This window comes from Mesoplodon bidens (genome assembly GCF_964165515.1).
Source record: "Mesoplodon bidens genome assembly, chromosome: 6".
In the NCBI taxonomy this organism is placed as follows: Eukaryota; Metazoa; Chordata; class Mammalia; order Artiodactyla; family Ziphiidae; genus Mesoplodon; species Mesoplodon bidens.
The window spans coordinates 22,079,340-22,094,449 of record NC_138162.1 but is presented as its reverse complement, the minus strand read 5'-3'; the positions used below and the strand labels follow the sequence as shown (position 1 = coordinate 22,094,449).

Here is a 15,110-nt window from a genome sequence, read left to right as displayed (position 1 = left end):
AATTATGGACAGGCCCCTTTGGTCCCCTGGCAAGAGGCTAGAAAGCCTTTGGGGCAAAGCTGGTTTTGCTAGTTTATCAGGAAGAAAGAATAAAAAGTTGATTAAAAAAACAAACATATATACACTAATATGTATAAAATAGATAACTAATAAGAACCTCTGTATAAAAAATAAATAAAATAAAATTCAAAAAACAAACAAACAAACAAAAAAGCAATGAGTTCCAGATGAGTAGCTCTTTTCAGCTTGGGTTCCAGGAAATTCAAGAGGGAAATCCCAAAACTGCCTTTTACTAGCTGGGTGACCTTGGACAGGTTTCTTAATCACTCTGTGCCTCATTGACTCCATATACAAGATGGGGATAACAGTATTCACCTCACAGGGTTGTTGTGAGAATTAAATAAATTAATCTTCGTAAATGCTTTAGAACAGCTCTGGAGCAAAGTGAACAACTATAGTTCAACTAAATGTCAGCTATAATTATTATCATTACTGTTGGGCAGAGGAGACTTTAGCCTCCTAAAGTCCAAATTTCCTCCTGGCCTTGGGGGAAACTGCCCCCATCAGATCCCTTCCCTGATTTTAACAGGAGCAGGGCTGCTGGTATTTAACTTGGCCTTTGATGACCTCTTTCAGTACCTCTGAGCTCAGATATTTACTGAGTAAGTGAGCACAAGAGCAAATGAATGAGATTCTCACACTATCACTGGGTAAGCCTGAGGACAGGATTCTTCTCATTACAGAGGAGGAAACTTTGGTCTTTAGGAGGACATGTGAATTGCCCGAGGTCACACAGTGAGTCCACATCAGAGCCAGATCTAAGAATGTCCCTCCTTTGCCCCGGACCTCACACACTTCCCACCTTACATACATCTTCCTTTCCCTGAGCAAGAATGACAAGGATGTCCCAGTGTATCGGCTGCCCCTTTGTGATGGGCAATAGTCACTGAAGGGCTGAAGGAGCCAAGGGCAGGGAGAGCGCTTGCTCCCACCAGCAGACAGGTGGTCCCCTCTCCAGCCCCGCCTGCCGCCACGCAGGCCTGCCCGCCAGCACTGGGCAAGCCCCTGCCCAGTGCCGGGGCCCTGCTTCCCCACCTGTGTGAGAAGGAAGGATGACATCTGTGGTTTTCAAAATAGCTTCAAAGCAGGGAAACCCTTTCTTTGAACCTTTCTCTGGAATCAACAGATGAAAACGGTACTGCTGGGACTGACCTGGCCACATGGCCTCCCCTTGCAGAGGTGTGAGGGCCCTGCTCAGTAGGAAATTCCTGGATTAGTTGGTCCCTGAAGGTCTTCCTGCTCTGATAACCTCTGGGGCTGGGAGATGTGGGTCAAGGGATAATAAGATTCTTAGAGATAATTAGAGGATGTGTGGATGTCCCTAAGGGCCAGAGTCCAGGCTGAGAAGCAGGATGACAAGTGGGTATTGTGGTAGAGGGGACAGCACCCGGCTGGGAAGTCAGAGAGCTGGATACAAATCCCAGTTTGTCCACTTATTGGTCAGGGTGTGAGCTTGGGCGAAGTACTCAACCTCTGTAAATCTATTCAGCTGATAACAATTGTCTCACAGTGCTATTACAAAAGTTAGTAACACATGTGAAATACCCAGCTCCAAGCCTGGCACACAGCAGGAGCAGAATAATTGGTGATCACTGTTATTAGGGACTATATTAGAGGCTTCCACTGAGCCCCAGGCCATTGCCTTTCTCTGCCCGGCTGCAAACTGAAGCCCAGCAGGGAGACCAGGGCCAGTGGCCGGACCTGGAAGTCTCTGAACACTGGGCCAAGTGACTTCTGGAATTTAAGCTGTTTTGGTTATGTGACACTTTTCCAGCAATGCCCGCTACCCCAACAGCTCTGGGGTATATCTGAGGTTGAAGATTAAAAAGAGATGGGCTCCTATGCAGTGATGAGGAAACTGAGGGCCAGAAGAGGCAGGCTCCTTATGAAGGTCTTTGTGGAACCACAGAAAGCCCCTGGGCGGATACACGTCTGTGATGCCGCCTGTCTTTTGGGCACAGACAGCCTCAGGCTGGCGGCCTGGAACATCAAGCTTGGGCCCATGTCACCCAGAAAAGTCACTTTCTCTTGGGGACCCTTAGGGGAGCCAGATATTATCCAGGGGGCTCAGAGTCTTCGGGGCGGGGTGGGGGAGACAAATAAAATGCATGTGGCTAAAGGCCAGCATTCTGAAAGGTCCCTGGGTATATGTGGAGGGTGGGCATGGGAAGGGGGGTGGAAACTGCCTGAACCACCTCTAATCTGTCTTCCACCACCATCCTGCTCGACTCTGCATTTCCAGTCCTGGAAGGTGTCATCACCTTCCTGCACCCAGATTCATACCACTGACCTTTCCTTCATATTCACAACAAGTTAGTCACCACGTCTGCTCGAGGCTACCATCTCAAAAATCCATCCCCGCTTCCTCTCCAGTCCCTTAGAGGTCTCTGTCATCTCTTGCCTGAGTAACTGCAGCAGCCTCTCCCTGACCCCCACCTCCACCTTCTTCCCATCTGATCCACCCTCCACCCTGGAACAGCTCTAGTCCTGTGGCTTTGAGATCGACGCTTTTCGATGGTACCCCCAGGTCCCATCGGAAAAAGTCCAAAGTTCCAAGACACTCTGGGGTCTGACCACCTCTTCAAGGAGCCTTTATTGGACGCTTGGGCAGAGATTTCCCCTCCCCTGAGCTCCCACTGCTCTTCACCTGTACCTGTCTTGTGGCTTAGATCACTTTCCACCTCTTACTGGAGCCATGTGGTGCCTGTCTATCCCCCCCAATCCGCTTTATGGTGCATTTCATAATCCACATGAACACTTCTGAGGGCAGGGGCCATGCCCTCTGCAGCACTGGGTCCACAGCTTGGTACAGAGCTGATAGATGGTGGAATAGAAGGATGAGAGGGAGGGAAGGAAGGATGGAGGGAGGGAGAGAGGGGGAGAGGGATGAATGAACAAATAGAAGATAGGCACCCAGCAGTTCTGGAAAACTGTTTCTTAGGGAAGAAGCCAGAAACAACTGATTAAAATATAGCTTTAGAGAATTTGTGGATTTTCTCCTAATCTATAGAGAAAGGAACTGATTTCCCAAGTAGGGATCTCAAAGTGCCCTCTCACATCTTCCATGCTCGTGTCCCCGCCCTCCTCTCCCCACACCCACCACCTATCACATTCTTCTTTAACTGCAAGTCACCTTTCCATACTGTAAAAGACCCTGGGGATGATATAGGCCATCCTCCTTGTATAGATGAGGAAACTGAGGCACAGAGAAGGAAAGGGCTTTGACTGAGATTACACAGCAAGTGATTAGCAGAGCCGGGGCTGAAAGCCAGACCTGTAACTACAGATAAGGGCAGGTTAGGACCAATGCCAGAGAAAGCTACTTACTCCCAACACTGGTACCTCATAAGTCCAGATCTTGAGGACAGATTCAAGAAGAGACCCAGCCTTACCCATCTGAGGCTGACAATCTCAGCTTCCCATGAAGCAGGACTTTTGAACTCTGTTCAAAAGCTGTTCATTTACAATAGCCCGGAGATGGAAACAACCTAAGTGTCCATCATCCAATGAATGGATAAAGAAGATGTGGCACATATATACAATGGAATATTACTCAGCCATAAAAAGAAACGAAACTGAGCTATTTGTAATGAGGTGGATAGACCTAGAGTCTGTCATACAGAGTGAAGTAAGTCAGAAAGAGAAAGACAAATACCGTATGCTAACACATATATATGGAATTTAAGAAAAAAAAATGTCATGAAGAACCTAGGGGTAAGACAGGAATAAAGACACAGACGTACTAGAGAATGGACTTGAGAATATGGGGAGGGGGAAGGGTAAGCTGGGACAAAGCGAGAGAGAGGCATGGACATATATACACTACCAAACGTAAGGTAGATAGCTAGTGGGAAGCAGCCGCATAGCACAGGGAGATCAGCTCGGTGCTTTGTGCCCACCTAGAGGGGTGGGATAGGGAGGGTGGGAGGGAGGGAGACGCAAGAGGGAAGAGATATGGGAACATATGTATATGTATAACTGATTCACTTTGTTATACGGCAGAAACTAACACACCACTGTAAAGCAATTATACTCCAATAAAGATGTAAAAAAAAAAAAAAAAGCCTCCTGTGAGGCAGGAACTATGCTGAGATAGACATGGTTCCTGGCTGCCAAAAGTGAGGAGTCTGTGGGAAACAGGTCTTTGGCTGGGTAGTGTCCCAACCTGACTGCTGGGAGGGCTGCAACAAAGAAGACAACAGGTGGGGAAATCGGGGTGGGCTCCCAGCACAGGAGTTGAGCCTAGAAAGATGGGGAGGATTTTCAACTTCACAGAAGTGGGAGAGGTGGAGTGCTGGTGGTGGTGGTGAGTGCTGGGAAAGGGAACCTAGCGGAAGAACTATGCCCAGAGCACAGCTGAGTGCAGGGGGAGGAAAGGGGCGATGGTCAACTCCCAGAGGGCCCCGCCGTGGGGCTGAAGAATGTGTACTCTTTCACCTGCAGACAATGGGATGGAAGGTGTTAGGGAATCACCGGGACAGCCACCGTGGTGAGGATGGTCCGCGACAGGTCAGAGAGAAAGAGGAAGCCGTTGTTGGCAGCCGTGTGTAGCCTGACTGAGTCTGGCACTGGGTAGGGGTGGAGGGGGGCTTAAAGGAGGAGGGACAACGACCGAAGAAAAGGACGCTCAGAGCTGTCTTTCGGAGGGTTGGTCGGGGCAGGCTGTTTTGCAGGAAGAGATGCTGTCAGAGTTCTGTGGCTTTTTCCAACTCTAACCCTATCCTGAAACAAAGCAAAAGCCACGCCTTGGCCGGACGCTGAGCGCTAATCCCATCAGCGCCTGGAAGCCCTCCCTGACGCAATCTCTGGCTCGCAGACAGGAGGACCCTCCCTCGGTCTCGCCTTCCTCCCTCTCTCCCGAGGGCCCGACGGCCACCCCGGCTTCCTGGCTGCCCCGGAAACTGCCCGCGTCGCGAGCCCTTCCATCCCGCACCCAGTAGTCCCGGAGCGCGGCCGGAACCGTGTCGCCCCGGCGGAGGCTGTCGACCCGCTTCCCGGGGATCCAGCCCACCGCGGGAAGAGTGACAGTGAAGACCCCGGAGCCTGGGGCTCCGAGCCATCCCCGCACCCCGGCCCAGCTGGCACGGCGGGCTCACCTGATTTGCCCATGGCAGGCTCCGCGCGCTCCTCGGCTCCCGCTGCGCTGCGCTCCCTGCCAGCCCCGCGCCGCTCCGAGAGCCGAGGAGGAGGCCGGGCGGCCGCAGCTCCTCCCCCGGCGCGGCCCGGCCCCCGCCTTATAAGGCAGCGGCAGCTGCGTGAGGAGGCGCCTGGGGCCACCCCGCCGGCTGCCTGGAGGAGGCACCGCGCGCCTTCTCGCCCTGCTCCCGAGAACTTGCCCCGCGTGGGGACCCCAGCGACCGCTCAGGGCTCTCCAAGTGCGGACGGGGAGCCCAGGGCCTCCTGGACACCTGTCCCTCTCGAGACACTGAATGGGGATGCAGAGGGAAGCCCACGCCTCTCACCCTGTTCCTGGTAGATGCTCAGCAACTGATGCGCTGCGGGGACCTCGGGGCTCACAGTCGAGGTGTGAGGGTCGGTTCCGACCCGCGTCACCAGGGGTCGGTGCTCTTCCCGCCGCGGCCTGACCCCCACAAACCCCTAAGGCCCCGAGCATGCCGCCTTCCCCTCCCCAGTGACCCCGGGCTCCGAAGGGCATCTCCGTCCTCTCTCCAGCACACACCCTCTGGTGCGAGTCCAGGTGGGAGATGGGCACTCCCCAACCCTCCTGCGTGGCCGCTGCAGGGAAGCTCCTGCAGCCCCGCTCTGACCTGTCCTTTTGTCCCTCATTGCCTGTCACACCAAGCCAAATCCCCCACCCCTGAAGTCAAAATAGACTTTTTTGCGGGGTTGGGAGGGGTCGCCAAGCGGCTTGCGGGATCTTGTTTCCCAGACCAGGTATCCAACCCGGCCTGGCAGCGAAAGCGCTGAGTCCTAACCACTGGACCGCCAGGGAATTCCCCAAAGTAGACTTTTTGATATTCCTCAAACATGTTCTGAGATTCCTCGCCTCCTTGCCTTCCTCAGGGTGTTCTGTCGGCCTGGGCTGCTGGCCCATCTCTGCCCATTCAAGTCTTACCCTTCTCTCAGGGCGTATGGGTCCCTTCAACTTCCAGAGGTCCTGACCTTTTCTGGCCTTGGGGCAGTGGTCAGTACACACCTGGCACTGGGGAGACTTGGTCTCAGTCACAGCCCCATCCCGTGTGAGAAGAGTGGGGAATAAAGACATAGCCTGGGGCACCTGTGTGAGATTCCCCAGAGTAACTCCTTATTGGGGAAGGAGCTCAGTAAACCCTAATTGAAGGAAGCTAATTTTAAGACCTTTCAATAAGTGGGCACTGAAGTGAACTGACTTGCTTATTGTAAGGGTAGACTTTTTTTTTCTTTCTTTTTTTTGGGCTGTGTTGGGTCTTCGTCGCTGCGCGCGGGCTTTCTCTAGTTGTGACGAGCTGGGGGCTACTCTTCGTTGCGGTGCACGGACTTCTCATTGCGGAGCACGGGCTCTAGGCACGCAGGCTTCAGTAGTTGCGGCGTGCAGGCTCCGTAGTTGTGGTGCACAGGCTTAGTTGCTCCGCAGCATGTGGGATCTTCCCAGACCAGGGCTCGAACCCATGTCCCCTACATTGGCAGGCGGATTCTTAACCACTGCGCCACTAGGGAAGTCCCTATAAGGGTAGACTTTTTAACACCAAGGGCTTCAAATGTCCAGTAGGGCAACAGCAAGGCTGGGCACTGCCCTCTTTACTCCCTCCCCTATGTCAGGCAAATACATTTACTGTAGTTTCATACTTTCAAACAGCATCAGAGGGGAGCAAGTTGCTGCCCACTCTAAATCCAAAGAGACTTCTGGTGCTAGGTGGGGGTCTTATTCCCTCTGTTCAATTCCTCTCCCATTTTGCCAACAGATCCCCATTGAAATGACCAAATGAACCCAGTAGGAAGAATTCCATGTCACCTCTAGAATCTCTAGAAGGCAGTTTCCATTGTAAACAAAACTTCAAGGAGGTGCATGGACTGAGATAGCTGAGCACAGTGGAGCCACTCACTGCATGCAGCCGGAAGCCCATGTGGGGACCAAGTGTCACTCACATCTCCTTGTATAGAGTTGAGGGCTAGACGTGAGAGCCTGAGAATGGGTGGGGGACAGGATCCTAAGTAGTGGCATCTTTGGAGTCTGTGTAGGGTGGGATGCTGTGGGCTTTAGAGCTGGCTTTAGCAGCAGGCACAGGGAAGGGACAGTGTGCTGAATGGAGTTATATCAATGCCAAAGTTGACTCCTACCAAGGGCCCTGGGCTGGTTGGAGGGGGAGTTGCTGCTTAGCTGGCCCCAGAGAAAAGAGATATGGCAACAAAAGTCAGACGGAAAGAGTGTTTGACCCAAGTTATTTTTTGTTTGTTTTATGTCCTATTTAAGAACTCCTTACCTACTCCAAGATCATGAAAAGTTTCTATATTTCTTCTAGAAGTTTTACGTTTTAGCTCTTACATTCATTTTGATTATGGTGTATGGTGTGAAGTCATGGTTGTAATTCTCTCTCTTTTTTTTTTCTTATTTGGCATATAAATATCAAATTGCTCCAATAAAATTTCTTGAAAAGATTATTATTTCCCAATTGGTCACATATATATGTGGGCTCTCTATTCTATTCCATTGATCTATATACCTATTTTTACTAATACCCCACTGTCTAGATTACTACCGCTTTATAATGTCTTGAAATCAGATAGTGTAAATCTACCTGTTTTTTCTTTTCAAGGTTGTTTTGTTCCTTTTAAGTCCTTTTTATTTCCATGTAAATTAAAAAATCAGCTTGTCAATTACTTTAAAACAAAACAACTAAAAATAGCCTGCTGAGATTTTGATTGGGATTGCCTTGAATTTATAGATAAACTTGGGAAGAACTGTTACCTCTTAATACTGAGTTTGCTGATCCACCAGCATGGTATATCTTTCCGTTTATTTATATCTTCTTTAATCCCTCTCAGATATGTTTTGTAGAATGTTGGTCTATAGTTAGTTTTCTATTCTTGTAATGTCTTTTTCAGACTTGGGTATCAGGTTAATTCTGGCCTTATAAAGTAAGTTTGGAAAGGGTTCTCTTGTTTTCTGGATGTTTGTATAGAATTAGTATTATTTCTTAAATATTTGCTGCAAATCATCAATGTAGCCATCTAGGCATGGAGGTCCTTTTTGGTGGGGGGGTGGTTTAAATGATAAATTCAGCTTTATTAATGGATATAGAACCTTTCAGATGATCTATTTCTTCTTGAGTGAGCTTTGGTAACTTTTTCTTGGTGGTGGTGGTGATTTTCCTCCTTAAAATGACCCCCAAGTGAAGTGCTGAAGTGCTGTTTAGTGTTCCTAAGTGCAAGAAGGCTGTGGTGTGCCTTAAGAAGAAAATGTACATTAGATAAGTTTCTTTCAGGCATGAGGTATAGTGCTATTGGCCATGAGTCCAATGTTGATGAATCAACAGTATATATTAAATAGAATGTCTTTAAACAGAGACACACATAAATCAGGGTTATTATTGATTGTTGGACAAAAAAAAATGTGACTAGAAGCTCACAGGAACCTAACCCTGTACTTTCTCTACGAGCAATGGTTCAATATTCCCTAATTTGGTGTTCCTGGCAACTTTATAAAGCATAATTACTGCAAATAATGAGAATCAACTGTACTACTGATCTCAGAAAAACAGCTTTTGGGTTAACTGATTTTCACATTCACAATTTCATTGATTTCTCTTTATAAATAAATAAATAAATAAAAATATATATTTATATACATGCTTACTTTGGGTTTAATTTGTTCTTCTTTTTCCAGTTTTTTTTTTTTAAGAGTTTTCTTTTTTTTTAAATTAATTTATTTATTTTTGGCTGTGTTGGGTCTTCATTTCTGTGCGAGGGCTTTCTCCAGTTGCAGCGAGTGGAGGCCACTCTTCATCACAGTGCGCGGGCCTCTCACTGTCACGGCCTCTCCCGTTGTGGAGCACAGGTTCCAGACGCGCAGGCTCAGTAGTTGTGGCTCACGGGCTTAGTTGCTCCGCGGCATGTGGGATCTTCCCAGACCAGGGCTCGAACCTGTGTCCCCTGCATTGGCAGGCAGATTCTTAACCACTGCGCCACCAGGGAAGCCCTCCAGTTTCTTAAGATGCAAGCTGAGGTCACTAATTTTAAGCCTTTCTTCTTATTTTAAAATAGTTAATTAATTTTTGTCTGCGTTGGGTCTTCGTTGTTGCCCGCGGGCTTTCTCTAGTTGCAGCAAGCGGGGGCTACTCTTCATTGAGGTACATGGGCTTCTCATTGCGGTGGCTTGTCTTTGTTGTGTAGCACAGGCTCTAGGCACACAGGCTTCAGTAGTTGTGGCACACAGGCTCAGTAGTTGTGGTTCGTGGACTCTAGAGCACAGGCTCAGTAATTGTGGTGCATGGGCTTAGTTGCTCCACGGCATGTGGGATCTTCCTGGACCAAGGCTCGAACCCGTGTCCCCTGCATTGGCAGGTGGATTCTTAACCACCACACCAACAGGAAAGTCTGAGTAAGCCTTTCTTCTTTTCTAACATAAGGATTTAGTGCTATAAATTTCCCTCTAAGACTGTCTTTAGCTGCATGTCACCAAATTTGATATGTTGTGTTTTCATTTTCATTCAGTTCAAAATAATTTCTGACTTCCCTTGTGACTTATTCCCTGTGACCTATGGGTTATTTTATAATGTTATTTAGGGACTTCCCTGGTGGCACAGTGGTTAATAATCCACCCGCCAATGCAGGGGACATGGGTTCGATCCCTGGTCTAGGAAGATCCCAGACCACGCTGCGGAGCAGCTAAGCCCATGTCCCACAACTACTGAGCCTGTGTGCTGCCTGCACGCCTAGAGCCCATGCTCCATAACAAGAGAAGCCCACACACCGCAATGAAGAGTAGCCCCTGCTCGTTGCAACTAGAGAAAGCCCGCGTACAGCAATGAAGACCCAATACAGCCAAAAAAAAAAAAAAAAAAAATGCTATTTAGTCTCTAAGTATTCAGGAAACAATATTGTTTAATGATTTCAATCTTTTATTACACTTACTGAGATTTGTTTTATGGCACAGAATGTGACTTATCTTGGTAAATATTCTGTGTACCCTTGAAAAGATTGTGTGTTCTGTTGTTATTGGGTAGAATATTCCACAAATGCTAATTAGATAAAGTTGATTATAGTGTTGTTCAAGTCTTTTATATCCACCAGGGAGGCCCCCATTCTTTAACTTTTAACACAGCTGTTTCTTTACATTAAAAATGGCCAGCTTGTAGTTGACAAGATGTAGTTGGGCGTTTCTTTTTATCCAGTCTGACAATATCCATCTTTTAATTTGTGTTAAGACCATTTCTATTTGATAACATTATTTTCAAATTTCTATGGAACAAATACAAGGTTGACCAAATATTAGGCCTTAAAGTAAACCATGATAAATTCCCGAAAGTAAAAACTGTTCAGTTAAATTTTCTGAACACAATATAATAACACTAACATTTAACAAAAGATTAACTGAAAAATTTTGAACTATTTAGAAAATTTTAAAAATCCCTCCTAGAGCACTGAAAGGTGAAGTCAAAACAGGTGTTCAGAGATGAATGGCAATTAGAATACTCAGTTAAGAGCCTGGGGCATGGACTTGAAGTCACGTGGCCCCAATCCATGTTCTGGCTCTGCTGCCCACTGACTGATTGTGATCCAAGTGCTTGAAATGAAGACACTAATACCTATCTTAGAGGATTTTTTTTGAAATTAAATGAGATGCTACTTAAAAGCACTCTTTAGGGCTTCCCTGGTGGCGCAGTGGTTGAGAGTCTGCCTGCCGATGCAGGGGAGTAGAGGCAGGGGAAGGAAGGTGCATTGAGGGTGACTTTTTCCTTTGTTTATATTTCCAGGTATTTGGGGGAATGCACACAGGTTATTTTTTACATTAAGAAAACAATAGATGGGGCTTCCCTAGTGGCTCAGTGGTTGGAAGTCTGCCTGCTAATGCAGGGGACACAGGTTCGTGCCCCGGTCTGGGAAGATCCCACATGCCGCAGAGTGGCTAGGCCCGTGAGCCATGGCCGTTGAGCCTGCGTGTCTGGAGCCTGTGCTCCGCAACGGGAGAGGCCACAACAGTGAGAGGCCCACATACCAAAAAAAAAAAAAAAAGAAAACAGTAGAATTTCATTTAGGAAAAATGAAAGAGTGGGTGGAGCTGGGGGCAGGGGTGTTAACACGCTTTCCCATGTGAAGGCTTCCTGCCTTACCCTTACCCCCACCAGCCTAACTTCCTGAGAACCTAACCAGACCTTAGACTCAGCACGTGCCCTCTCTGTGTACCGTTTTCTGTCACAGAAAGGGCATGAGAGCTGTGTCTGTTACTTTTATGATCCCTGTTGCTCCTTGGACCTGTCAGACCCCACTCAGGTGCCTGCCTTTCCAGCCTGACCTGATGCTGAACCTAGTTCACTTGGGCCACTCCTGGTGTCCACCTTCATGGAGCTCTCCTGCGTGGCTGGCTCCATCCCTGAGAAGCACAAATCCTGCCCGGCTGCCTTGTGCCAGGGAAAGCCCAGACCTGGCCTCAGGCTTGGCTCTGCCCTGACTCGCAGTGTGACCCTGGGCTAATACTGCTTTCTGGGTCTACTGCCCTCTGTGTACAAAATGGATGTCTGCTCCCCAGCTCCAAGACTGCTGCACTGGGGAAAGGAATTTCCTTAGGAATGATCCCTCAGCGTTCCCTTTCCCTCGCCTGGCAAAGCTCACACGCAGCTGGGAGGGAGGGCGAGAGGAGCAGGGCCTCTGGTCCCTTTGAGAAACATTCCTCTGTGGGAATGTGTGGGTTCGACTCCCATCAGCCAGGGCTAGAGGAAAACCATTCAATCAAATGAAGGAAAATAAAATGTCTTCTATGGATTTTGTGTCAAGACTATCAGTGCTGTTGGCGGGTTTCACTTTCTTCCCAAGGTGGAGCTGAAACAGACCCAGGCTGAACCTTGAGGGAGGGTACCAGGCCAAGGGGAAGCCTGGCACCCAGCCAGGCTCAGTTAATGTTTCCTCAGTAGAGTCCAGGATGCTCACAGGACAGAGGGGAAGGGAGCACAGCCCCGTAACAAGATCAGTGGGTGATCTTGAAGGTCTTTCTGGACACTGAAGTTGGACGGACATGGTCCTACGTACACCGGAGCTATCCAGTCAGCCAGTATAGCTGCGAAGGCAAGGCCAGAGGCTTTGGGTGCCATTCTGGTCTGGCATTCAAGGCTGCACACATGACCTGCCTTATACCTCCCCTCACCGCCCCTCCCCAGTTGTCAGCTCCACTGTGCTACCACTGGGATGGACCCAGACTCTCCTGCTTCTGTATCTTTGCTTAAGCCATACCTTCTACTTAGAATGCCTCACCTCAAAGCAATCTGACAGAGCATCCCTATTTTCACCAGGCCCAGCTCAAATCAAGCGCCCTGGGAAGCCTTCTGTCTGCTCCTTATTAGATTTCTCTCCCTCTCCTCACACTTCCCATGACACATTGTACAATTAGGTTACCTATTCCTGTCTTGTACAGGCAAAGCACAGCTGAGGGCAAGACCACTCAGCTCTTGGCTGACAAGTTTTCTTACTAGAAACTAATGTCCCACAGTTTGTACTGAAGACATCCTAATGTCTATGACTGACGCCACTAGTGACACCATGATAAACTCACTGAAGCACTGAGAAATAAGCCTTGCCTCTGTTGGCTGCAAAAAGACCATCCCTGCCACGCTCCCTACTCTAAGCAAGCATCTAGGCCAGAGGAGGTGGAAGAGGCCTTCGCATTGGATATGGGATTGAAGATTTAAGATAAGCAGGACAGAGGCCTGAGAAATGAAGTGAGGCTGTTTAAGTAACTGGAAGAAAGCACTAAAGTTATGAAATCAGACAGTTGTTCTTATGGGGTTCCACTACCTAGTTAGAAATAGGGGTCCACCTAGAACAGCCAGGGGCAATTACTGGAAAAACAAAACTTTTCATATTTATACTCTAACAAGTTGAGACTGTAAAAAACTGGCTTTATCTTAAGGCGAATGTTGTTGGCGGCCTTGACCATCTTACTCTTGTCCTCCTGGTTGGGGCAGCAGTGTGTGCAGCCCCTGACTAGCCAGCTACGGCTATCCTGCTCCCCTTGGCCAACTGACTAGGGTTGGGAATATTACCTGATCCTGAAGGAAATACAAGGGACAAATGTTGAGGGATTTCTGAGAGATGTTTTTTCTTACTCACAAGAGGCGCTGGCAGGAAAAGAAGGCACCACGACTCTCGTCCCCGTTTTTACTCGCTCAGAACGCTGTGCTTGAAGCTCGGCTTGGAGCAGAGACAACCACCAGGAGGCCATGACGGAGCCCTGATCGCTTTACAATGGACATCAAATGACGATTTGGTGGCATGAATGACATGCATTTGCTGTCCCTGGTTTACAGAAAAATGACTTAGGAGAGACTAACAGTTTAGTGTCATCCAGTGACAATCAAGTCTTAAGCCCAGGTCCTCTGTCCTGGAGCCCTTGGGAAGCTCCCTGATAGAGCTTGTTCTGGAGCGAGGCATCCAGGAGGCAAGCAAAATCTTCCCCAAGTTGGCTTGCTTCTTTTTTGCACTGATTTAAAATTTATGCACTCATCTTTTAGATTGTGCATCTTTTAGATTTAGACTCATCTTTTTCTGCACTCTGCTTTTTGTTGGCACTTTTGCTCTGTGGATAACAATTACTTTATTATCAATCACTTTGGATAATTCCCTTTTTCAATAGGTCGGTCTCACAGGGACCCTGTTGGTTGTTCCTGGGCTCTGGTAGCTGACGGTTTGACAGCTCCAGGTGTGCGCCCGGCCTGAGGGCGAGGCATAGCTGTGTGCTCCCAGGCTGAATTGGTTTGGGGCCTAACGGCCTGTGAGAGATGCACACACCCCAGAGGACACATCTAGCAGAAGGTTTCTTCTAGGAACTGAGCTGTTTCCTGTGAGAAATCCATTCCATCTGGTTTAGGTGGGGCTGAAGCTCTCCTGATTTTCCTTCTCTGCCACAGAGGTGAGCATGTGACCCAGGCCAGGCCTATGACTCTCCTAGGGTCCATTCCTGTCCAATTACTTCCTGTAGGCTGGATAGGGGCCCATCTCATCTGTTTCCTAGTGCCTTGGCCTCATCACCCATGGCCATAGGAGCCTCTGAATCTTTCTCTGGAGTCCCCTTTTCATGCAGTTACCTCACCTGCTAAATTGTCCCCATCCTGCAGAACCGTTTTCTCCTGGACTTCCAGGCCCCCCCGCTACTAGGCCCTGGCAGAATTACAGGGGCGCATGGGCCTCATTTCTCTCTCTCCCACAGCCCCTCTGTCTCCCACAGGGCCTCTACTAGCCTGCCTGACACACGCGGGCAGAGCCAACCAGCAGGGGCTCTGTCCTGCTTCAAGGCCAGGAAGCCATTGACACCCTGTGCATGAGGCAGCCTGGCTGTGATCACCACAGCCACTGGCCAGTGAGGGGCACCATCTCCTGAACTGACCAGCACTGGGCTTGTTTGGCCAGTGACTATCTATCGTCAGAGTTCTCATAATTGTGTGATTGTGTCCTCAGGGCAGGATCAACCTTTAGATCTTTTCCTCCCTTGATATTCCCCCTCCCCCAAACCCAAGCACCTCTCTCATTCTACTGCTTTTTTAATTAGAAATTTAGTCAATCCTGGCTATTGTCCTATCCTGATGAGAAAGGGCATCTGCAGTATACTGTATCATTGTTCAAAATACTCATGGTCCCGCCCCCAGCTCCTTCCCTACTGCCTCCCGCCCACACACACACACACACACACACCAGAAGACGATACATCCCTACCTTTTGAACTTGGGAGTGACTTGCTTGGGCTGGTAAGACGTAGGCAGAAACGACAGTGTCACTTCTGAGCAGAGACCTAAGGGCCAGTTGTGGTTTTCTTCGTCTCCTTCTTCTCTTTGTGAGGACACTGGGTGGGTCCAGAAGTGAAGACAGTATAGAGAAGCGCAACTGACCCACAGCAGACACGTGAT

The 15,110-nt window shown here is 48.8% G+C and overlaps 1 protein-coding gene across 2 annotated transcripts in view; it reads right to left on the bottom strand.

The window, feature by feature from the left end:
- GLIPR2 (GLI pathogenesis related 2) overlaps positions 1 to 15,110 on the bottom strand; it is a 213,722-nt gene that overhangs the window by 15,051 nt on the left and 183,561 nt on the right. Inside the window, exon 2 of one of the 2 annotated variants that reach the window (XM_081237342.1) lies at positions 5,157 to 5,208. In XM_081237342.1, coding sequence (XP_081093468.1) covers positions 5,157 to 5,169 — 13 coding nt within the window. In that variant the 5' untranslated portion in view covers positions 5,170 to 5,208. Of the gene's footprint in view, positions 1 to 5,156; positions 5,277 to 15,110 lie in introns of those variants that run through there. The other variant, XM_081237341.1, reaches the window with a different exon arrangement.